Source organism: Crotalus tigris, unplaced genomic scaffold (genome assembly GCF_016545835.1).
Source record: "Crotalus tigris isolate CLP2741 ecotype Arizona unplaced genomic scaffold, ASM1654583v1 scf7180000017545.3456711, whole genome shotgun sequence".
Lineage (NCBI taxonomy): Eukaryota > Metazoa > Chordata > Lepidosauria > Squamata > Viperidae > Crotalus > Crotalus tigris.
In genome coordinates, this window is record NW_024096464.1 from 2849799 (window position 1) to 2874687 (window position 24889).

Consider the following 24889-nt stretch of genomic DNA (forward strand, 5'->3'; position numbering starts at 1 on the left):
TTGGGTCTAATCTCTCTTCATCCATGAGGCAGAGCATGCACCCCCCAGATATGAGAAATGGTTTTAGAACGTCTGCAGTTTACACGGCATAAAACTGACATTCTAGAATACTGAAAAATAGTCTGGCTTCGCAGTATCAGCATTCTTATTTAAATAGAAAAAAAACCAAATGCTGCATAGGTAACAGCCAATCAAAATGTGTTCTACCTAGCCAACAGATGACCACAGAAAAATCTCAACCAATCAGAACTCAGCTGTTGGCCAGCAACCAAATGTATAATCTGCCTACAATACCCAGTTAAGGTCCAAAAAGCTAATCCTTCCTCCAATAAACCACCCTGGTGACTTCATTCTGGGCTATTGGGCCAGAATGTTACTTGAATTTGATGTGCAAAGTTGGTCAGGTTTTGTTTGGCTTTTTAAAAAAGGGATGATTAGGAGCCTTAGTTGCATTATATCATTTTGTCTATTTAGTTATGATTTTTGGGGGGCAGGGGAGATAGATATTTAAGTTATGTTTACTTTTGTATTACAATATTGCATGCATTTAGACATTATCAGCTGCATATAATCACTATGCTGAAATAGTAATCATATAAACTATTTTAATATGTAATAAATAAAAGATTATTCTGTAATTTTGGTCTGTGTACTCCCTCACCACTTAGCTGACACTCAGCAGCTGGGAGATGGAGCAAGGGCACCAGAGATATTACCCCATGTAAGGTAATGGACTCCAACACAGCCACTTCTGCTGGGCCCTTCACTTTTTGAAAAGGGAGATTCTTGCATGCCCCAAAGACTGTAAATGTAACAGGAGGAGGTCAGGACTGGACTTTTTGGGAAGGGAAGCATTTAGTATTAACTGAACAGAGGTGGGCAAAGTTGATTTCATAAATGGCTCTGAAGCCACATCTACCAATGCCCTCAGACATTACTGCATTTCTGTAAAAAAAAATGCTGCTGATATATTCTGCATGTAGAAAGATTAGTTTGTGCATGAAAAGAAGCACTTTTACTTGCTAAGGAACCGAAGAGAGGCAGGTATTATGCAGCTTTAATTATACAGATTTGTTGGTGCAGAAAAGCAGATTAGTTTTAGAGGTGAAAGATATTTCTTTCATCCAATATGGGAGCCTAATTAATCTCACCCAAACTATTTCTGTTGGGAATATTAACAATTTGTTCAGTCTGGCCCGGCAGAGAAAATTCACATGGCAATTCATTAATGTACAAAGGATGAAAGGGAATTGACTGGCATCCCAAAGGACTTTCCCCAACTTCTACTTTGCATTTGACAGATGCCTTTCATCCTTCCATGCAAGCAAATTCAAAAGTCTGCTTGAACTCACATGACCTTTTTCTGATCATACTAATTCTCACTGTTACATGGTTGAAAATGATTAAGAAACAAATTCTTTTTCAAATATGTATCTTCTGTGTTTTTATTTTAGTTGGGAACCTGTTATACCAAATTTCATAGCCATTTTACTCTCTAATCTGCAAAGAATATCATTTAGGAAGGAGTACCATACAACAAAGACTATTCAATATATCTTGTTTTTAAAGTTATAACATCAATGATTAGCATTAGCAACTGCTGCAGGTACTACAGGGATGGGTCCTGGGAAGTTTTCACGTGCTATTAGCAAGGCAATTTAAATCAGAAAAGTATCGTAAGTAATAATAGTAATAGTAATAATAATAAAGTTGGAAAGGACCTTGGAGGTCATCTAGTCCAACCCCTTGCTCAGGTGAATCCCTTCAGAACAGTGGCTCATCTGAAACAATACTCCCCTCCATACATAAGTACTCAGTGCCAGCAACATTAAGTTTCCCATAAAAGGGAACAGCTAAATAGCTTGAGTGGAACCAATATGACAAGCAAATCAAACCTCCCCAGTTCAGGATAGGGATTCAGGAAATCCATCCCTGGAAACTGAGAAGCTAATACATAGATTCCTGATGCAGAAGCCATGGAATCACTCTTGAAGACTCATAAATCTTCCTTTAAGATCCTTACTATGAGGCTATCCTAGCACTGTGCTTGTAGGTGCGCCAAATAAAACTTTCTGCCTCCTCAGCTGTAAAATCTCCCCTCTATTAATGAGAAAAAGTCATTAAATGGCTTCTGATTTGTCACAAAAGAAAAACAACAGACTATGCTCCGTATGTTGGCCACTTGGCAATCTCCAAGAGATAGTGTCAGAGAGGCACAGAGGAGAAAAATGTAGTGTATTTGAACGTTATCATGTATTAAGGAGGGGGAGAGAAGGGGTTAGGAAGGACAAACAGAGGTTGAGGTTACCAGGCAACCAGAAAACAGGAAAGGACAGTTGGAAGCAAGGCTTTCTGTAAAAGAACTGGTTAAGCAAATTAGATTTCTGAGGTTTTTTTCCCCCCTAGTATCCGTAGACCCTTAGGAAGAATGTTGAAAGTATATAGCAGATGTTGAAGGAGAGTTGAAGGCAAATAGTCTTGAACAAGAAGACAACAGGCAAAGTGAGATATTTAGATGGGAACTATTTTTTACCGTATAGAAAATTTAATATGGAGATCTTTAGGCTGAAATGAATTCAGTACTTAGACTAGACTGAAATGAAAGAGCTGAGCAAGTTTTGCCTTTAAAAGAGAAGGCAGAGAAGTCTATGACAGCTGAATAGTGTCAAACAGAAAAAGGTGATGATTATTAATATTTCAGAATCAGGACATATAAAATGGGGCTGCATTACAGGAAAGTACTGCAGGCCACTTTAGCTGACTGTGTTCAGCAGGTCAGCGGTTCAAATTTCATCGGCTCAAGGTTGACTCAGCCTTCCATCCTTCCGGGGTAGGTAAAATGAGGACCCAGATTGTTGGGGGCAATGTATGAGTGAATTCATTCACTTAGCTTTCTTGCCAGGAATACAAAAATGTACCTTTATCTTTTTCCAATTTATTTATTTTTGCCTTCCTAGTCTACATGACATCTGTGGTATTTGCTGGTGGTTTCCCAAACAAGACCAATTACAATATGTTTAGTTTCTAAGTCCAGACAAACTTGACAGATATTTCTGCCTGCTGAGGTTGCTGGAATTAGTCATATGTAAAGCACTTTGCTCTGATAACAGAGATTGATAGAACAGTCAATAATAAAATATGGAACAGGATGAACATTTGCTTACCAGTTTGCTTTTCCAGCATTACTGAATATAAGCCCGTAACTCAATAAATACTTATAGAACTTAATATGTAAATGCAAAGACGCTGATAGAAGAGAATATTTGTAGCTCAGGGTTGAACTACCAGCACTGATGATGTTGCCTGGTTTGGTAATGAAATGTCTGCAAGAAAACCACCAAACTCAGCACCAAGGACTCTACACAATGAAGACAGATAATATTTTTGAGAAGAGGCAATTTTTGAGAAGAGACAATTAAAAAGCCCTACATCCACTTATTTTGATAAAAATTGTTTCCCATGCTGGTTATTAGCCTTTGAAAATATCATTCTTCTAGTGCAGGCATGTCAAACTGCCGGCCCATGGGCCGGATGCGTCATGCCAAAACTATGCCCACCCCATTGCCAGCAATAGGGGAAAAGTCACAATACATCATGCGACATCATGAGTTTGACATGCCTGTTCTGGTGTCTGTTCACAATAATCAGGTAATTTGAATTTCCTTGGCCCAGGAATTTTGTAACATGCAAAAAGATGAACTTTAAATCGTTTGCTTCCACTCACTTGTTGAAGGAAAAGTCTTCATCATGGTTCAGTCCAAGCTGGAAATAAACAACATAGCAACTGCTTTAGAAAGAAGGTTGCAGTTTATCGAAGAGAGAGCCAGACAGAAAGATGGCTCTGGAAGAAAAAAAAAAGAGAGCACATGTAGGGAGTGGGTTTTTATACCCTCTGGGGCTCTTGAGGTTGTTTCCTGTTCCTGTTTGAGGCTTTGTATTTCCTGTGTCATGTATTTTGACCTGAGTCTGAGTATGCCCTTTGGCATCTGTGGGTCTATCCTACTATTTCCTGTCTTAAAGTTTGGGTGGGGTATGTAGATTTTAGGTGCCTTTGTCTTCCTAAGCTTCTAGCTGGGGGCCTCCAACCTTCCTGGATTATTTACATCTGCTTTTCTACAGAGCTGGTTTCTGCTTGGGGGAGGGAGACTTGGGTCTGTTAAGAAAAAACTGGGCATGCTTTTCTGCCTCTTTTAAATTTTTTTGAGGAAACATAATATTCTCCCTTTTTAATGTTTCCTTCTGGGAGAGGGGGCTGACTTCCCACATACCTAACCAACTGCACAATATAATTTTACAAAAACGTTTAAATTGATTGATCAAAGTCATGCCAAGCTTATATCATTATTAGTTAAACTAGGATGGCTTCCCCACCTCCAGATATCATTAAGATTCGTAGCTGTGCTTGGTAGATCGGGAATGATGGAGTTGCTCTCCTATCCATCTAAAAAGGTACAGAAGTGAGATGAGGCTTAATTACCAAGATTGCAAAAATCTATATATTTCGGTCACTTTATATTGGAACAAAAGTACTTATCACCATGCTGAAAGGCCCAGCATTTCCTGAGAACTACGATGAAAATCTTTCATAGCGTTTTTATTTGAAACCCTTTTGGAATCAATGCTTGATTACGCTGCGAGCGTTCCTATAGTAACCGTGCCTTATTCTGCAGTTGCCTGGACACATGAAGCAACAAATACGCATGCGCAACAAGCCCTTCTTTCGTCAGTCTAGGAAGCGCTGATTCTCCCTTTTGATCGGTCTAAGCGCGGTTTTTCTATGGTTTGTATGGATCATAGCTTCGCGTCAAGGAGAGAGTGGCAGCGACGCGCGGAGCTGAATAATGGCGGCGGTCGATATAAGAGGTATTGGAGGGGAATATCGTCGGGTAGTTGTAGCTGCCTGGTACTTAGATATAAACAGGAACGGTCCCTACGGAACTGGGAGGATCACTTTTTGCTTGCTTAGTTACTTATTTATTTTAGTATTTTTCTAAAGCACATTTTCCTGGGCTATTGTCCACTTCCATCAAAGGCATGGAGTATTTTCATGAGCCACGTCGACACGGAGAGCCACAAAACACCAACTCCTCGCTACTATTCCGGGATCGTAGGCTATTCTATTTTAAAAAAATCGAAGAACCAGGATATTTTCTCCACCGGAAGAGCTTCAGATGTTCAGATCCATTCAGATTTCTTTCCGATTTCAAGTTAATCTCTAGCTTTGAGGAGGGGGACCAATCATATTAGTCGTGCATTCTGACTAATATTGGTCAGCAAAACTGTATAAAGAAGTCCTGTATACTAGCTTTCTTCTGGACAAATGACATGTTGGTTTAATTTGTTGATTGCAATGGGGAAATATTATTTATATTTTCTAACCTGTGGAAATTAGATTAAGATTGAACATAAATCAAATTGAATAAATTCAGATTATGTAATACTGACTGAGTTCAACTAATGATTCAAATGTTCGTGCTTTGAAGTGTTGGGTTCAATTTCAAGAGCTACTTAGAAGGGTGAGACGGATATACAGCAGATGCAAGGTCAGAGAACAGCAAAATTTGCTACAACTTTTATTTTTTTTAAAGTTTGTTAGATGTTAATGAAACATGTATACAGTAGTTGTATTGTCATACTATATATACTGTTACATTTCTCCTGAATAATCAATTGGTTGAAGTTTCTTGTATAGTTGCAAAATTTTGTGTAATGGCCAATTAAGATAATTGGTTCACTTCTTGGATGCACCTACGGTATATCTGCTGTGTATCATGTTTAACTTTTACATGCATTGAAACTGATAAGGATAAAATTGTTATAACTTTAGGAAGACAGAAAGATTTTAGGTATTAATTTATTTTATGTTATACATTGTCAGACAACAATTGATTCAAGGATAATATGTGCAGGGGCCTTTAATATAACATGTTTCTAGAGTATTATTTCTTATGTTTTTGAGCAGGTGACCTTATTAAAACAGCTGCTGCTGAGCTAATTATGCTATACCATTGAGAATCCAAATTTCCTCAAATGACCACTGATATAAACAAATGTAAATAAAAATAAAGTATATATTAAAACTAATAACAAATTGCTATTTCATTGTGTTAGGGATTAATATTGCTACATTCTTGGCTTGCTAGAGTAGATACCTAACATTGATAAAGATCAATCAGTTGTCTGATCATTGATATTTACAAAAAAAATGGATCAATCTAGTTTCTGATTTGGGTCACACATTGCATTCAAGTGTTTGTGTGCCTGTGTTTTGACAAAGCCATCATTGGTTATTATAGCATGTTTAAAAAAACCAATCATGTTTTAATACAATATCTAAGCCTGAATGTATTTTTAAATCTGGCTCCACATTTTTCATGAAGAAAAATGTATGAAATAGTGTATATATGAATCAGATCACTATAGTTTCTTCAGACTATGATTAAAACAAACCATGGTTAGATTATTAGGTAAAAATCAGCTTTTGTATTTTTCCTGCTGATTCATTTATTCTGAAGAGTTTTGTTTGTTTTTTGTTGCTTTCTTCTACAATCATGAAAATAACCAAGAGCTCAAGATTCTTTATGAACCAAAAGGAAGAAATGATTTTAAAAGGAATGGACAGAAAATAACAGTCTGAGAATCAAAGCATACTCACAATCAAGACATCTATCAAACTTTGACTCTACCGATATAAAGAAGAGAAATTTCTTCCAGTTTTGTAGCAGTGAAAAGGGCAAGAAAGTCAGTTCATCAGATCACTCACTATTAATAGATACTATACAAAAGCTATAGTTACAGAATAGACAAACTTTTAGGTCTGGAAAGAACAAACCCCATATTTCTGACATATTCCAAGATCAAGCAAACTAGAATTAATTTTAAATTAGGTTTGGTTTTTTTTGTAATTTAATGCAAGTCATAAATTTAGAGTTCAGAAATAATCAAAAGAAATCCTTAAAGAAAAAGCACCTGATACTCATTGGTTAGTATTAATCTGATCCTGAATTTCTGTTTCAGAATACAAATCCATCTTTTTTTTTATTAAAATGAGGCCCAAACAGACCTGGAGGAGAGCATCTACTCCAGAGCAATGACAGAAAAGGAATGTCTCTGGATTCCCAAAAGATGTCATTGTTTGATATTGGAAGCCAGAGCATGCCCACCCTGCTAGATCTTACAGGATAAAAGACATAATTATTGAAGGAGGTTTCCTTAAACATCCATGCCCTGATCTTTCAAGAACTTTATAGACAATAAATAGTACCTTGAATTGTACCCAGGAACTCAACTACAGGTAGTTCTTATGACCAGTTGATTAGTGACCATTTGAAGTCATGATGGACTTATCGAGGGAGGAGTACTTATGACCTGGATTCAAAGTTTCTACAGTTCTGCAGTCACATGACTACAAGTTGGGAACTTAATAGCCAGGCCACATTTATCCATGGTCACATGGTCCTATTTTTACAATGGTTTTGCCAAAACCCGCTGTTTGTTTTCAGCAAAACCGGCCAAAAGCAAAGCATGGGTTCACTTAATGACCACAACAAAAAAGGTCATAAGTGTATGGTTTACTAAATGTCAGCGGAGGTTTCTGTTAAACCGGAGGTCTTCAAACTTGGCCCTTTTATGACTTGTGGACTTCAATTCTCAGAATTCCTTAACCAGGCACGCCTGGCTGAGGAATTCTGGGAGTTGGAAGTCCACAAGTCATAAAACGGCCAAGTTGGAAGACTCCTGTGTTAAACTGTCCTATCTTGGATCCTTCTGTAATGTTTATTTTAATTATTTTTAAGAAGTAATTTACTCCAGTGGGGGGGGGGGAATTGTTTCATAGAAAGGAATGGAGCAGATGTATTTTACATATGACTGTATGTTGTCTTCCAAGAGCTAGAGAGCAGCATATGTATTATTCATAGACCTATTTATGCTGCATTAAGCATGGCTTCCCAGCCTTCTGGGTTTTGCTTTCTAAAAGATTTCTGAAGCAGCATATGCATATTTTATGCAACCATACAGGAGAAACTCGAAAAATTAGAATATCGTGCAAAAGTTCATTTATTTCAGTAATGCAACTTAAAAGGTGAAACTAATATATGAGATAGACTCATTACATGCAAAGCAAGATAGTTCAAGCCCTGATTTGTCATAATTGTGATGATTATGGCTTACAGCTCATGAAAACCCCAAATCCACAATCTCAGAAAATTAGAATATTACATGCAATCAATAAAACAAGGATTGTACATAGAACAATATCGGACCTCTGAAAAGTATAAGCATGCATATGTACTCAGTACTTGGTTTGGGCCCCTTTTTCAGCAATTACTGCCTCAATGCGGCATGGCATGGAAACTATCAGCCTGTGGCACTGCTGAGGTGTTATGGAAGAACAGGATGCTTCAATAGTGGCCTTCAGCTCTTCTGCATTATTTGGTCTCATGTCTCTCCTCTTTCTCTTGGCAATGCCCCATAAATTCTCTATGGCGTTCAGGTCAGGCGAGTTTGCTGGTCAATCAAGCACAGTAATCCCACGGTCATTGAAACAGGTTTTGGTGCTTTTGGCAGTGTGCCTCTCCATTCTTCTTCCAGACTCTGGGTCCTTGGTTTCCAAATGAGATGCAAAAGTTGCTCTCATCAGAAAAGAGGACTTTGGACCACTGAGCAACAGACCAGTTCTGTTTTTCTTTAGGTAAAGATACTTCTGACGTTGTTGTTCAGGAGTGGCTTGACAAGAGGAATACGACATTTGAAGCCCATGTCCAGGATCCGTCTGTGTGTGGTGGCTCTTGATGCACTGACTCCAGCCTCAGTCCACTCCTTGTGAAAGTCCCCAACACTTTTGAATGGCTTTTTCCTGACAATCCTCTCCAGGCTGCGGTCATCTTTGTTCCTTTTTTTTCTTCCACACTTTTCTCTTCCACATAACTTTCTATTAATGTGCTTTGATACAGCACTTTGGGAACATTCAACTTCTTTTGCAATTACCTTTTGAGGCTTTTCCTCCTTATGGAGGGTGTCAGTGTTGGTTTTCTGCACAACTATCAGGTCAGCAGTCTTTCCCATGATTGTGATTCCTACTGAACCTGACTGAGAGACCATTTAAAGGCTCAGGAACCCTTTACAGTTGTTATGGCTTAATTAGCTGATTAGAGTGGGACACTTTGAGCCTAGAATATTGAACCTTTTCACAATATTCTAATTTTCTTAGATTGTGGATTTGGGGTTTTCATGAGCTGTAAGCCATAATCGTCTCATTTATGACAAATCACGACTTGAGCTGTCTTGCTTTGCATGTAGTGAGTCTATCTCGTATATTAGTTTCACCTTTTAAGTTGCATTACTGAAATAAATGAACTTTTGCACAATATTCTAATTTTTCGAGTTTCACCTGTATATCACAGCTTAGGTTGGATTTCAGGTTGATTCAAAGTTTCCATCTCAAAACTCTGCTGTAGAATAGTTACTATGAGAGTGCTGGGTTAAATAATAATGCTAAAATATATTTCTTATATTGAATTGGAACACTTCTGTATTCCCTTTTTCTATACATATTAAGAGTATTTTTTTTCACTGAAAAATCACAGATAATATTTTTTTTTTATTTAAAATGGCCTTAACTATCATGTGCTTTTCCCTTAATTTTACTTTTATATTGCAGTTGCCCCAAGATATGTTATGCTACTGGACTATAATAATGCAGTACTTTTTTTTATTTTATTGCCAATATGTAACATTTTTTAGGAATGCCATGTTATTTGAAACTTCCAAAGAGCTTGGTGGAATTGAACAAATATAACAACAGAAATATGAAGGAGGGAAGGGGGACCCAGTTTACATTCTGGAATCATTTGCAGCCCTGAAACATAACTTATATAAAATGCTGCCGGCCACCTACATTTAATTTTGATCATCCCATTTCTTCCCTTCTTATGTTCTTTTGTCCCTATCAGTAATGCTGCTTAGCATCTTGTAAATGTTTCAAATTGCCTGGTTATTTGTAGCTATGACATATCAGGATGACTTGGTGAAGACACCATTGTATAAAGAGCAATCCTGCTACCAAAGACTAAGCATCCTTTTTTCAAAACAGATTTCCTCCTTGAACTAGCAGAGTATGATGGAGTAGGACTCATATTTGATTGAGTTTTGCAACATTCAAGAGAGATATGTTTCCTGAATATAGAGGCTACATTATGTAAAAAGACTGTCTTTTATCCAGGCAATTTCAGTAGGTTATTCTGAATTTAGGTATTATAAGAAAAGAAAGAAAATCTGTCTAAACAATGGTCAAATTTATAATTCTTTATTGCGTTCACTACTCCCATCATTTTTATAAGCTAAAATTTCCAATGCCACATTTTTTTTTCTTATATCTTGCTATGGCATCCTGTTGGACATAGAAACCACTGGAGTGAAATAATATTATAAATGTATTGGTATAGGTGATGGAGTGGTAGTGTGGCTTTGAATTTGTTTTCTTTCCTCAAATATTTCTGCATTGATGTTATTTATCACTTTGATGCATTATTTATTTTTTACTTCCATAGAACTCAAGACCACAAGTACAAGTTGCAGTATTTGTGTCAGATATGCTTGACCTCAGCAAGTTTCTATATTGTCTGCTTTGGAGCCAAAACAAAAATGTACAATGATAGCTTAAATATTTTATTTTAAATATACAATATTTTTAAAGATGCTTCAGTGAGCAGACTATGGATCCCCAGCTTACATTAAAGAAAGAACTTACTGTGTTATTGTTAGACTAGTGCAGGGGTCTTCATATTTGGCCCTTTTATGACTTGTGGACTTTAACTTCCAGAATTCCTCAGCCAGCATGCCTGGCTGAGGAATTCTGGGAGTTGAATGCTGGCTGAGGAATTCTGGGAGTTGAAGACCACAAGTCATAAAAGGGCCACATTTGAAGACCCCAGCGCTAGTGTCATTAATTTGTAAGTTTTTGCACTGGATATTTCAGGTTGGTTAAACTTTTTTTTTTTTTAACTGTCATTCGTTTTTCTGAACACGAACTATGTTTTTCTCTTTTCTCCTCTTACTTTGCTTCTCCCTTGCTCATTATTCCACTTTTACAGATAATCTGCTGGGAATTTCCTGGGTTGATAGTTCATGGATTCCAATATTAAACAGTGGGAGTGTATTGGACTATTTCTCAGAGCGTAGTAATCCATTCTATGATCGAACGTGCAACAATGAAATGGTCAAAATGCAAAGGCTAACCTTGGACCACTTGAAGTAAGTTGACATAGTATTATTAGCTTTTTAGCTTTCAGGAAGACATGATATCATAATATCAACTAAGATGTGAAGAAACTTTACTGGCCAGAGATTAAATAATTAAGCCATGTTGTCCCAAATCTAAACTTCTGTTTTTGTTTGTAATTAATTTGTTATGACTGTAGTTGATAAATTATTTTCTGCTCATAGCAAAATTGTTTTTAACTCAAATGCTTCTATATCTGGCTCCCTTCCTTCCCATCAACTCAATTTTAAATCAGTTTAGTGTTAATATTTATTGTTTTTACATGTTAATGTTTTATCTTGTTTTTTAGCACTTAGCAATAGACAATAGACTTAGCAATAGACTCTAGAAAGAGTACAGAGAAGAGCAACAAAGATGATTAGAGGACTGGAGGCTAAAACATATAAGGAACGGTTGCTAGAATTGGGTATGTCTAGTTTAACGAAGAGAAGGACAAGGGGGGACATGATAGCAGTATTCCAATATCTCAGGGGCTGCCATAAAGAAGAGGGAATCAAGCTATTTTCCAAAGCACCTGAAGGCAGGACAAGAAGCAACGGGTGGAAACTAATCAAGGAGAGAAGCAACCTAGAACTAAGGAGAAACTTCCTGACAGTGAGAACAATTAATCAGTGGAACAGCCTGCCTCCAGAAGCGGTGAATGCTCCAACACTGGAAGTTTTTAAGAAGAGACTGGACAGCCATTTGTCCGAAATGGTGTAGGGTTTCCTGCCTGAGCAGGGGGTTGAACTAGATGACCTCTAAGGTCATTTCCAACTTTACTACTGCTGCTGCTACTACTACTACTTCTACTACTACTACTACTACTACTACTACTACTACTACTATTATTATTATTATTATTATTATTATTATATACCGCTTCAGAGTGCTTTATAGTCCCCTCTAAGCAGTTTACAGAGTCAGCATATTGCCCCCAACAATCTGGGTCTTCATTTTACTGACCTCAGAAGGATGGAAGGCTGAGTCAACCTCCAGATTGTCAGAATTGAACTCCTGGCTGTGGGCAGAGTTAGCCTGCAATACAGATAGCCCTCGACTTAACCACAGTTCATTTATTGATGGTTTGAAGTTATAACGGCACTGAAAAAAGTGACTTATAATGGTTTTTCACGCATACGACGGTTGCAACATCCTTATGGTCACGTGATCAAAATTCAGATGCTTGGCAACTGGTTCATAATTATGACCATTGCAATACCTTCTTAGTCAAAACTGAAAACAAAACCAGCAGTGTTGATACCATTGTTGTGGCTGAAGTTTGAGTGTGAGGCAGACCTCTCTAATATGAGAAAGCCTTTTTGTAAACATAGGGCAAATCCTTAAAGCAGCCAAATTGCTATTTATTCAGAAAGTTTGAGGAAGGACCTAGGATTTAAGATGGAGATTACCGTAAATGCCGGCGTATAAGGCGACTTCCGCGAGCGCTGAAATCGGCGCCAAAGACGGGGGTCGTCTTATACGCCGGAAATACTGGTAGTTTCCGGCGTATAAGACGACGTTCTAGGAATACGGCCCGGCTATAAAGACGGGGGTCGTCTTATACGCTGGGTCGCCTTGTACGCCGGCATTTACGGTACAATATTTTATTTATTGGGTGAGATTCCAGAATGCTGTTAAATGGAGTCTTTCTTTCTTCATATCTATGGCTTTCTAATTCTTTGCAGTAGATCTGCTTATGTAGCCTTCTTTGTCTGTCTGTGACTGTGGAGTGAGGAGAGTCTTTAATCATTGCTCCAGTATAAAATATTGACTTACTAGATGTTTCTACTGGAAACTATGAAAAAAGGGATTACTTAGAAAACACATTTTTATTAGGCTAAAACTAACATGTACTGTTCCTTTTTTGCATCGGAAAGGATGCTTTCTGGAGTACCATTTTCTCATTAGTAAACAGATATTTAGGACCTTCCTGGGTCTTTTATGTTTGCTCCTATTATTTTTACTCCTTTAATTTGCTTCCTGTTAAAGCTGCTAATTTCTTTTGTGTACATTCTGAAACTTCTTAATTGAGTCTTTTTTCATTTTTCCAATTATACTTGAGATTTTTGAATAGCGTTATGGTTTCTGTTTCCTGATACTAAAGATTAATGCCAATGATTTAAATCAATATGCTTTTAAATCATTGTCTTTTACCTATTTAGGTGCCAGGGGTGGGTGGGAAGAAGACCACCAGTCAGTAAATTTATTAAAGCTGTACTAATATAAAACTCCGCTGTTTATCAAGGGGTATTGGGGGAAAAGAAGAAATTACTCACCACTTAATGAGTTTTACATTACCTCTTTTCAAAAAGGGACCATTTTTTCCCCTCTATACTAAGATAGTTTATAGTTTTAGTTTTTATAGCGTCTGTGATTGTTTTCTGCCTCTAGATTTAGCTCTGTCCTTTTATCTTTCAGTCAAATGGTTGGAGTAGAATACATTCTTCTACATGCACAAGAGCCAATCCTTTTCATCATCCGTAAGCAGCAAAGACAGAACCCAACACAAGGTAAGGATGTAGACAGCTGTCCTATTTAGAATGTAGAGCGTAACCTATGACCAGCCTTTCCCAGTCTGCATGTTCTTCAGACAGACCAATTCCAAGATTTTTTTTTTTTTTTAATCAATGGCCAGGGTGGCTGGAGAATTTGGGGAGCTGAAATCCAAACATCTGGATGTTGTGGAATCTTACCATTGATACAGATTTTCTCTGTGCAGGCATACTACTTCCATATAGAGTGGTGGACTATGTGTCCCCTTTCATTTTGCATGGAGCACTGAGTTCCACAGTGACCTAAATTACCTCTTTCAGTTCTGTGATTCCGTAAACCTAAAATAACATTGTATGTTATTCTCCAGTGCTCCCATCTTGCCTCACAGCTCTACCTATTTGTTTGTCTGGACAAGCTGCATAGGTTCTAATAAAATATACTCATATTTTTAGCAAGGAAGTTACTCCTTTTCATTATGTCAATATAAGAAGAAATAGAATCAGAAATAACGCTATTCATTCTGATAATTTGTATTGTTATGTCTTCTTTTTAAATGTTGTTTAATTTTTTTTAAAAAACAAAAGTGTTAGATTTCCATTATCTCCTACTATCTAATCCAATTTGAAATAATAGTATTTGCTGTGGAGGACATGTAGATAGTGTTGGAAGCTATCTTTGATGCTAACTTTATTTTTTTTGCAACAATAAGGGAATGCCCTCTTGTGGTAAAATGCAATATGGGTAACAAAATGTGTTTTGTCTTCAAGAAGATTCCTTTTTGGGGTCACACTGGTATCTTCTTGTGGTTAAGACATTATCTGATGTTATTATAGTTAAGATTTTTATCTGGCCATGTTTGTTCAATCTTTCTGCATTTTAAATCTCTTATCACTATTACTTTTGAAGTGCAAGACCGATTATTTCTGCATCTGATTAGTGGAAGCAGAATTTGCAGAATTTATATATTACTGTTTTATTACACTGAAGTAGTTTTAAATGCATGGCCATGAAAGAAAGGCTACTGAGGATGTAGGCTTTAAATATTCTTGTAAACTAGCTTTATTTCAATTTTGTTACTGTTTTATACTGTTTTATAAATTAAGCAATTGCACTTTTTATATATCTAGAACGGATTGGTTGACTAATGCGGTGCTTCTTTTAAAGTTATCCCATTGGCTGATTACTACATTATTGCTGGAGTAATTTATCAGGCACCTGACTTGGGGTCAGTTGTAAACTCAAGAGTGGTAAGTTTCTGTGACACTTGTTTTATTAGAATAAAAGAAATGCCCATAAACATTTAGTTTGGTTTCTGGTTCTTTGTAAGCTTCTGAAAGTCTTATTTTTCTGGAAAAAATATTTTCTATAAAAATGTAACCACGGGGAGAAAAATGAAATTTTGGAATTATATTAGACTATATACTAATACCATACATAAGATAGAAAACTCTCTCTGCCAAGATTTAATTTTGATATTTCTCCCATAAAAAGGACACTGTCACTTAAATCAGGAGTCCCCAACCTCTGGGCCACGAGCCACTACTGGGCCATGGCCAGTTTGGAACAGGCCTGTGTGAGTGGCTTGTGAGTGCGCATGCATGTGCAGCTCCACTCACGTGTGTGGGCAGTGCTTGTGCTTGGGTGTGCAGCTCCATTCACACGAGCAGCGGGCTCTTGTGAGTGGAGCTTCGCAAGTGCCCACTGCTCGCGCAAGTGGAGCTGTGCTCATGAGCGGCAGACAGTTGCGCTCACACACGCTCCACTCGCACGGGTGCTTGCGCATGTGCAGACCTACCAGTCACACAGAACTATCCCCCCACGTGCCGGGCTGCCAAGCTGAAAAGGTTGGGGACCGCTGGCTTAAATAGTTTTCTCAGGGGTAGCTATTTGCCTAATCACAGAAGGTGGAGACATCTCAGGAAGGATTGCTGAAGATGATCTATTTATGAAATAGTTGCAATCTGTCCTTCTTCTGACTAATGTGTGCTCTTGCTCAAGCTCTCTCTGGAAATATTGGCCTGCTTCACTATACCTTCATGTCCTTTCCTTTAAATATTGTCATCTAATGAGACCAAGGAAGTGAGCTTTTTCTGTAGTACTCTATGAAACACCATTTCCCCTGGGATCTGGCAGGCTCCCCTCCTTTTAGCCTTCCGGAAGATTGTGAAGGGTTGGTTTTTCCCATAGACACTGGGTCAGTGTGAGCTTGGATCATGACTATTATATGGTTAAGTGGATTTGAGATTGTGGATCAGACACCTGGCTCCTTCATGTTTAATTTTATTACTTCAGTGAATCACCTAAAGTTGTGTTTTATATGACGGCTGGCCATATACATCTTTTAAAAATATGAATAAGTAATCAGATTGCCTTTATTTCATCGATCCTTCCAGAGACGATTGCTGGAGGCTGCATGTTATATGAAATCAGAGTCATAATGAGCACATTTACCTATTTGTCTGATAACATTTCCCCCCACTTTTCTTTCTGGTATCTTTTTTCCTCATTTCTTTCAGCATCATGCTGCAGGGATGGTTAGATAGGTCTTGTCAGAGGTCTATACTGAGCTCCTGTATTGCATTGGGGCTTTAAAACTGGATCAGAGATCGTACAAAATTAGTCTGAGGACAGATTATCACTCCTACTTTATCTCATGTCTGTTAGGAAGGTTAGGATATTGCTCTCTTTGCTCCTTTTAGTCTCCATATATTGACTCGCCTGACTTCCCTCCTCATTTGTAACGACATAATGGGAAATTGTATCAGAACAAAGCTTTAGAATATTGAGCTATGTGTGAAAAACATATGTTGTGAATTGGCCCATTTGGCTGGCTGAAGTACTGTACCAAGCGAGAAATCACGTATTTGCTTACAAATTTATATTGTCCAGCTCACTGCGGTGCATGGAATCCAGTCAGCTTTTGAGGAAGCTATGTCTTATTGTCGCTATCACCCCTCCAAAGGTTATTGGTGGCATTTCAAAGATCAAGAGGAACGAGGTAAGATACCTGGGACTCTAGATTTCAAAATGTCTTCTTCCCTTTTCCTTAGGAATGATGTGATGTGTCTTGGTCCGTATACTTCAGTGAAATTCAGTTAATGTTACTGTCACTTTATATTTGTAAACAATAGAATACAGAATGAGTAAAGTATTCCAGTGTCATTGTGTTCTTCATTGCATTTTTCCCATTTGATTGCGGATTCTGGGTTTTGGGCACCGTGCTTGCCTAGATCACGTAGCACAACTTACTAGTCTGCATGGGGGAAGGGGAGATTTTTTTTGGGGGGGGAGGGCTGGGTTGTCCACAGAGCCTAATAAGGTCTGAAAGGAAGTGTCTGTCTTAATTAAGATCACCCAGCTGGTTTCTATGCTCGGTTTAGAACTTGGGCCTCCCTGCATCTAATCCAACACTTTAATTACTAGGTGACTTTGGCTGTCATTCCAGAAATATTGCATATCAGTATAATATTTCTGTATACGGTGGCAGGTTCTTCCATTAGTACTTAACTGTTGTAAAATGTATTCTCAGTTACCCAGAGCTGTCAAAATCAGAATGATCATTTTCTGCCAGCTATTACTTTTTTTCCTGTATCCCCTAAGCAGTATATGTTGCAATGCGAATTGATCAAAGCCATACCTATTCCACCCAAATTGCAGAATACCAAAAGCATCCATCTGAGTTTCATTTCTAAATAACTAGAATTAGGTTCCTCCTTATGCTTATAAATTATGATATCAAAAAGTTGATATGCTTTCATTGCGATCCCCAATAATTTTATTTTCAGATAAAGCCAAACCAAAAACAAAGAAGAAGGAGGAACCAAGCTCTATTTTCCAGAGGCAACGTGTGGATGCATTACTTCTAGATCTGAGACAAAAATTTCCCCCTAAGTTTGTGCAGGTAACAGTCAAATAGTAAACTACTATTTGCTATAAGGAGATACTTTGTCAAAACTGTTCAAGTCCTGCTCGGAGTTGGACTTTGGCTTTGCAGGTCATTTGAGTTTGACTGATGCTCAATCTAGTATGAAAAGAGTTTGAGACTGTTGATCCCAAAGAATTGGATGGGATCTTCAGGCTGTGGACAAGAGATGACTTGTGAGAGAGAATATGTTTCTGCCAGTTCTTAAATGGGGAGGGGTGTTTCTTCCCTTTCAACAAACAAACAAAAAACACCCCACTCCTGGACTCAACAATTCTGGAAAATATTCATCCTCTCCAACCTTAAATTGAGAAAAAAATTCAGTTTGTAACTCTAGATGGACCTCAAGGAAATTATTATCTGGACCCTTTTCAGTTGAGCTTCAAACCAGGATGTGGTACTGAGATGACATTAATCACATTTATAGATGACCTTATAGATGAATAGCATAGCAGAAAAATATTTCATAGAATTTTAGAGTTGAAAGAGATCTTAAAAGTGATATAATCTCCTAACTAATTTAAATCCTATCAGATGCTCTAGGGGAATTGGTACTGAACAGGAAATTAGATGAACCCTAAGGTTCTTTCCAATTCTATAATAATATGAAACACTCTTTTGCTATGCCATCCGTCCCAGGTTATAATATTTTGTGTAGGCTTCCAGCAATGAGAACTCATAACTTAATTAATAACCTGTTCCACTGGCTGCTAGCTTATATAATTAGAAAGTTTTGCCTGACATTTATCCTAAACTGACTTCATTGTAATTTTAACTTACTAGTTCTGGTCCTGCTTCTTGGGCAATGTATATTAAATCCATTTTCACACCATATGTGTGACTTGCTATGTTAATCCTGAATACAGTTATCTAGATAGATTACAACCAACATTTCTTATTCTCTATTTGGGCAATGTTTAGTAAGAGAAGGTAATCTTATATCTATACCAGCATCCAAGATGTGTATTTTTGACTATTGACTCAGTTTTTCTCTTTTTGTTCGCAGCAAAAATCTGGAGAAAAACCAGTCCCAGGTAAGAATCTAGTCCGTGTTTTTGAATGAGACCAACTCCAGCAAATATATATGATTAGTTTTAATACAGGCTCTTGAGAGGATAGTTTTGTCCAAGTTGGTCATTATGCATATCATTTTATGCTAGTAGATTTTCTGTAACTTGGATCTTAAAGAATTCCCAGTCTTCAATCTTTTTTTCCCCTCTGCCATCTGAAGAGCAGGAATTTATTATTTTCTCAAAGGAAAAGAAAATCTGTACGTAGCAATTCGAAAGCAGTCTTGTTATTCTGGCAATTTTGAATTGCAAGGGTGGCTTTAGGTAAAGGGAAGGCCACTTGAAAATAAGAAAAAAAAATTAAGGGTTTTTTTCTTCCCATAGCTGTCATTTCTTCATTGCTTTGCTAAATGAAATGGTTTGCTTTCAGATATAGGATAATGGAACTGAATTTGTTCCTAGTACTTACTGGTAAAAATTGAGGTGATTCTTTCAGTGAAGTCTAGCATTAGGAAATATCTCATAGTACTGATAATGAGACATGTAAGGCTATTAGAATGAGACTTTATGTGGTTTATTTTTTCCCAGTGGATCAGATTAAGAAAGAATCAGAGCCAGCACCTGAAGCTATAAAACAAGAGGAGAAGGAAGCTGCAAAGACCACACAACAGAGCACTTCTGCTAAAGGACCACCAGAGAAACGAATGAGATTACAGTGACAGAAAGGAAAATGACTTTTGTAACTAGTGAGGATTTGGTGAAGAAACTGAGGTAAATAAGTTAGCTATTTAAAAAGGGGACAGTGAACTGTGACCTTTCCAAAATTCCAGCCTTTGGGTTTTTTTTTTTTTTTTGGTTTTTTTTTTCATGTTACAAACTTACAGTAACTTTCAGGATGGAATGACCTATTTTTGCATTCAAGGCTGAATTTTCCTTTGTGAATCTTTTGAGGACTTTTTTAGGCTCTGATATTTTCAAATTGTAATCTCATACTTTTTATTAGTGTCTTGCTGTAGTCTGAAACATCTTTATCTTTCATAAATAGAGCTTGGCTCTATTGTTCCATCAGGTCTTTTCCAAACAAATTGGTTGCAGCAGTTCAGAGGTAGTTCTTTTTTGAAATTTTCACTTTCTCACTAAGATTAAATTCAAACTGAGATAGAAGATCTTCTTTTCCACAACTTGGATTATTATATTGATGTTTTCCCCTTCTCAGTTTATTCTTTGAACAGCTTACGCAGATGCCCATGATTTTGATACTTGCTTAAATATTGAAGTACAATAGCCAGTAAATAAGAGTATAGTAATATTCCATAGGCTTAGCTTCTCTCAATTACTGTAATTTTTTTGAAATACGGGTTGAGTATAAAATATGTATAAAATATTATGAGGAAGTTATTCTCTGGTAGTTTCACTACACTAGCTAGGGAAATCTTAACTCCCTGTAGAGAAAAGCCCTGTAAAGTAATTGTCAATAAAATTATGTTATAATCTGTGATTTTTCTAAATATTTATTTGTTTTGAAGAGGAAACAGATAAGAATGTTTTTTAAAGGATTTTTATTCTTTCTCCTTCGTTTTTCACAGTACATGTTGGTTTTTCCTTTTTTTAATTCTAAAAATGTTTTGTCCGTTTGTACTTCTTTCCATTCTACTTTTATATTATTTCACTGAAAAATAAAACAAAATATTTTAAATACTGTTTTCAAATTCACAGATATCTCATTTCCCTTTTCAATAGGCAAACTTCATTAATGTGATATTTTCAGATGTGCTGGATTAGCGTTAGCGTGACTCCTAACCTTACTGGCTGAGCATTTTAGAAGGTATAAGTTATTTGGAAGATCATAGATTATACAAAACTATTCTAAGGTTATTGCTATATTCTTATCAATTCCTCCCTTTGAATTATGAAGAGATAATCATACTAAGAAGTATTTAATACTCTTAAATATATGCACTTCATATATGCATTTCTCCAAAGAACTTCATAGTGACCCAGTTGATTGAAGTCCTTGTAAAGAACAGAGGGATTCATCTGAAATTGTGTCTAATAGTAGTAGTAGTAGTAGTAGTAGTAGTAGTAGTAGTAGTAGTAGTAAAGTTAGACGGGACCTTGGTGGTCATCTAGTCCAACCCCCTGCTCAGGCAGGAAACCCTATACCATTTTGGACAAATGGCTGTCCAGTTTCTTCTTAAAAACTTCTAGTGTTGGAACATTCACTGCTTCTGGAAGCAGGTTGTTCCACTGGTTAATTGTTCTAACTGTCAGGAAGTTTCTCCTTAGTTCTAGGTTGCTTCTCTCTTTGGTTAGTTTCCACCCATTGCTTCTTGTCCTGCCTTCAGGCGCTTTGAAAAATAGCTTGACTCCCTCTTCTTTGTGGCAACCCCTGAGATATTGGAACACTACTATCATGTCCCCCCTCATCCTTCTCTTCGTTAAACTAGACATACCCAATTCCAGCAACCATTCTTTATATATTTTAGCCTCCAGTTCACTAATCATCTTTGTTGCTCTTCTCTGTACTCTTTCTTCAGTCTCAGCATCTTTTTTGCATCGCGGTGACCAAAACTGGATGCAGTATTCCAAGTGTGGCTTTACCAAGGCATTGTAAAGTGGTATTAATACTTCATGTGATCTTGATTCTATCCCTCTGTTAATGCAGCCCAGCACTGTGTTGGCTTTTTTGGCAGCTGCAGCTGGCTCATATGTAGGTGATTGTCCACTAGGACTCTGAGGTTTAAGGTCATTAATAATGTATTCTTATAAATTTCTATTCAAATGTAACAGCTATATTCAGTAGTACATGTTTCCAAGTGTCTAAACATGGCATATACTCCGAGGTCCCCTGGAACAGTAGTGCAGAAACAGAGGGTGAGTTTGATGTTTGCCGAGCGGTAGAGAAAGAAAAAAATAGGACTGCCATGTTTTAGGGTGCTAAATTTTCCACCACTGAAAAGAAAGAATACCAAATATAAGGTGAAGGAAAGAAGAGCTTAAAAACCTGACTTTATCCTTAAATGATCTGATTCTTTCTTACCCTTGATTTCTCCTCCTAATTACTTTGAATTCCTGTATTTCTCTTTTCCTCCTCCCTCTCTCCACTCTCCTAATTCATGTTGTACTGCTTCCATCTCCCTTGCCCACTTCCAAGACAATGGAAAGATTCCCATAACAGATTCACAAGAGTGGAAAAATAAGGCAACCTCTGTCCTACATAAATTTTCCAGTTGTAACCTGTTCAAACTTGATTGATTGCAGCAGGCTTAAAGTGAATGAATGAAAGAAAAAGACATTGTGTAATTAATTTTCTTCAAGTTATGTCATTACAAACAGCATTGGAACACACACACACACACACACACACACACACACACACAAATACACACATACACCAACATACAAGTTGCAAAGGAGGACAAAGAGCGGTACTCCTAGAAAACACTGATTAGTATATATGGCGAGGAATAAGATTATTGTCAACTAGAGACAAGAATATTCTGCACAAGATAGAACAAAAGTTCATAGAAACCTGGAGTACAGTGCAGAATTGTCATCATTTCTCACAGCTGTCATTGTCAAATCTAATTGAAAAGATGTGAAAACCACCAATTTCTGCATTGTGACTGTCTGATCTAAAATGCCTACACATCCCTTAGAATGAACTTTGTTTATACAGAATAATGATAATGCTAATCTCAGGGAGAAAGAATCAGACTAAAGGGCTACTTTGTTCTGGATGACATTGGATTGCACAAGAACACAATATTTGTAATTAAGATAATACATAATTCAATATATCAGAAAAAAAAACCCTGAGATTCTCTGTATCAAACCTATGGATAGATGCTGAGACCTGGGTTTGGGAAAAGGTGTTATTAGCAAAAAATATATATATCCAGGCATGTAGTGGAAAATGAAGAATTTGATACTCCTGCAATTCAGCACAATGTCATTTGTTGTCACTGTTTAATGTTAGCCTCTTTTTCAATTCCATCAACAGTAGGGATATGCAGTATTTTGCTATTCATGAACAAAACATTTTGGAGAAATCTGTGACATTCTTTTTTCCTCTCTGGACCATGCTTAACCTCCTCTACACCATGGCAATTGGCAGTTGAGTGGTTTACAAAGGTAAATTCTCTGAACTGAAAGTAATTGCAGGAGGTTGACCTAACAGCTGACAATTTTTTTTCTAGAAATTGCTAAATCCCTCCAGGAGCAGCATGATGCTAAAGAGGTTTGGTGTGGTTCAGAGACAGCATAGAACTTCCAAGAGTTTGGGTTTAGGTATTACCAATATGCTGATGATATCCAGCTGTATGTTTTGACCTTAGGCTGGCCAGGTATTAATCTAGTGCAGGAGTCTTCAAACTTGGCCCTTTTATGACTTGTGGACTTCAACTCCCAGAATTCCTCAGCCAGCGTGCCTTGAAGACGACAAGTCATAAAAGGGCCAAGTTTGAAGACTCCTGATCTAGTGTGTGGAGGTTGGATGAGGAAGACGGACTCAAGCTCAGTCCTGACAAGACTAAGTGGCTGTGTTTGTTTGGGCCCCCAGATCCAGAGATATCCCATTGTTGACCCTCAGTGGGATTGCCCTTTCCCATTTGAAATTTGTTTGTAATCTGGGAGTCCTCTTAGATTTTTCGAATCCTGCTAGAGAGCAGTTTGAAACTGAGGCCAGGAGGACCTTTACACAAGTACAATTAGTTACCAATTGCCTAGTTTTCTGGACTGAGAGGTTCTTCAGATAATCACACCCTGCTCATTTCATGACTGCATAATTGTAAAGAATTTTGCATGGGGCTATCTTTAAAGACCATATGGAAGCCACAGATGGTTTGGAAACTGGTACAGGAAGTGTTGGGGAGGGCACAATATTGTGTACATGTGACTCCAATTCTGGATACAATTCATGCTGGTTATCATCTTTAAAACTCATTACAGCTTAGAACCTGGCTATCTGAGGGATCAGGTAACTTCAGCCATCCCTGCCCGCCTGGTATGGTCCAGCAGGGTGGGTATATTTTAGGTTTCAGCAATTGGTACAAACTGCAGTTTTGAATACTTTTCAAGTTCAGCTCCGCATAACATTCACTATACTAAATCAAGATGAGATGTCATCAAGATGTGTTTAGCTATAGCCAAATCTGACTGGCTAAAGAATGGACATAGTTGCCCTATCAAGCATATTTGTAAGAAAGGGCTCCTCTATTGCAGCTGTTATTTACAAATCCATTGACATTTGAAGCTACTCCCAAATGAGCTTGGTCTTTCAGGGAGAGTACCACCTGTCTAAAATAGGGTGCCGCTGCTACTAGCAGTCCACGGTTTCTTGAGCCCTTCTCTCATTATTCGTGAACAATCAGGCCTGCTCAAGCTGATTTATCTGTAAAACTGTTTAAACTGGAAAGCCTCTAGGATTCTACAGTAATCACCAGCTTGAAGAAATCTCAGAAATCTTGGGAAACAAAATCATCAAAAGTAATCAGAATCACATCTTGGAAAAAAACAGAAGTCTTACTCGTTCCTTGTGTGGATGGCCCCAGGGTATTAGGCCCCAGCACAGCATTTGGAATTTCATCAGATGAACCGGTAGTTTTGCCTTTTTCTTTTGCCTTTTTTAACATAATGGCTGATCAATGTTTAATGGATAATCAAAGTTTAATATTCATTGTTTTGTGGGTTTTCTCCACAGGCTATTTTAGTTTGTGCTGTCTATTGATTTAGTGCTTCTTCTGTTTTTGTCTTTTTTTTTTTTTAGTTTTGTATTAGAGACTGCTGGAGTTAGGTGGTCAATAAATTTAATTAAATAAGCTTTATGTATTTTTTTTTTGTCTATTAAGAAAGTTGTGAACATGTTAAAGGCCAGAACCAACCTTACACGTTCCAGGGATCAACACAAACCTTTGGATCAAAGAAGCCACACCATCTAGAAATGAAAGGTGATCATAAGACTAGAAAGCGGGAAATCATAAGTTCATCTTCTGCCTTAGCCATGAAAGCCGGCTGGATGACTCTGGGCCAGTCGATCTGACTAAGCCCAATCCACATCACAGGGTTGTTGTGGAGAAAATAGGAGGAGGAAAATATGTTGGATATGTTCACTGCCTTGCGCTATTCGTAAAATAATTATGACTCCAAATAAATAATAAATGAATGAATAAATTCTCCAGTCCCTTTTTTAAAAAAACCAAG

The 24889-nt window shown here is 37.5% G+C and overlaps 1 protein-coding gene across 6 annotated transcripts; it reads left to right on the top strand.

Annotated features, from left to right (window-relative positions):
• Positions 1–4728: 4728 nt before the first annotated feature.
• On the top strand, positions 4729–24807 carry MED6 (mediator complex subunit 6). 6 transcript variants are annotated; one of them, XR_005555641.1, is made up of 9 exons: positions 4729–4863; positions 11094–11253; positions 13682–13773; positions 14921–15003; positions 16646–16754; positions 17542–17657; positions 18685–18712; positions 19277–19459; positions 24538–24807. XR_005555641.1 is itself a non-coding variant. In XM_039334370.1 (9 exons), the coding sequence occupies exons 3-9, from the start codon at positions 11216–11218 to the stop codon at positions 19405–19407; spliced, it is 597 nt and encodes a 198-aa protein (XP_039190304.1). In that variant the 5' UTR covers positions 4748–4863; positions 6567–6741; positions 11094–11215; the 3' UTR covers positions 19408–20384. The 6 variants fall into 6 exon arrangements, 5 of the variants coding, with proteins under 5 accessions (XP_039190272.1, XP_039190287.1, XP_039190307.1 ...); XM_039334370.1 differs by lacking the exon at positions 24538–24807 and adding an exon at positions 6567–6741 and having other exon boundaries at positions 4748–4863; positions 19277–20384; XM_039334338.1 differs by lacking the exon at positions 24538–24807 and having other exon boundaries at positions 19277–20384.
• Positions 24808–24889: the final 82 nt, after the last annotated feature.

Bases quoted from the DNA above. Each gene is read 5' to 3' on its own strand.
- MED6 (XM_039334338.1), top strand. From the start codon at position 4,842: ATGGCGGCGGTCGATATAAGAG. The intron at 4,864-11,093 runs GTATTGGAGGGG...CCACTTTTACAG, and splicing joins GGCGGCGGTCGATATAAGAG to ATAATCTGCTGGGAATTTCC. The intron at 15,004-16,645 runs GTAAGTTTCTGT...TATATTGTCCAG, and splicing joins CAGTTGTAAACTCAAGAGTG to CTCACTGCGGTGCATGGAAT.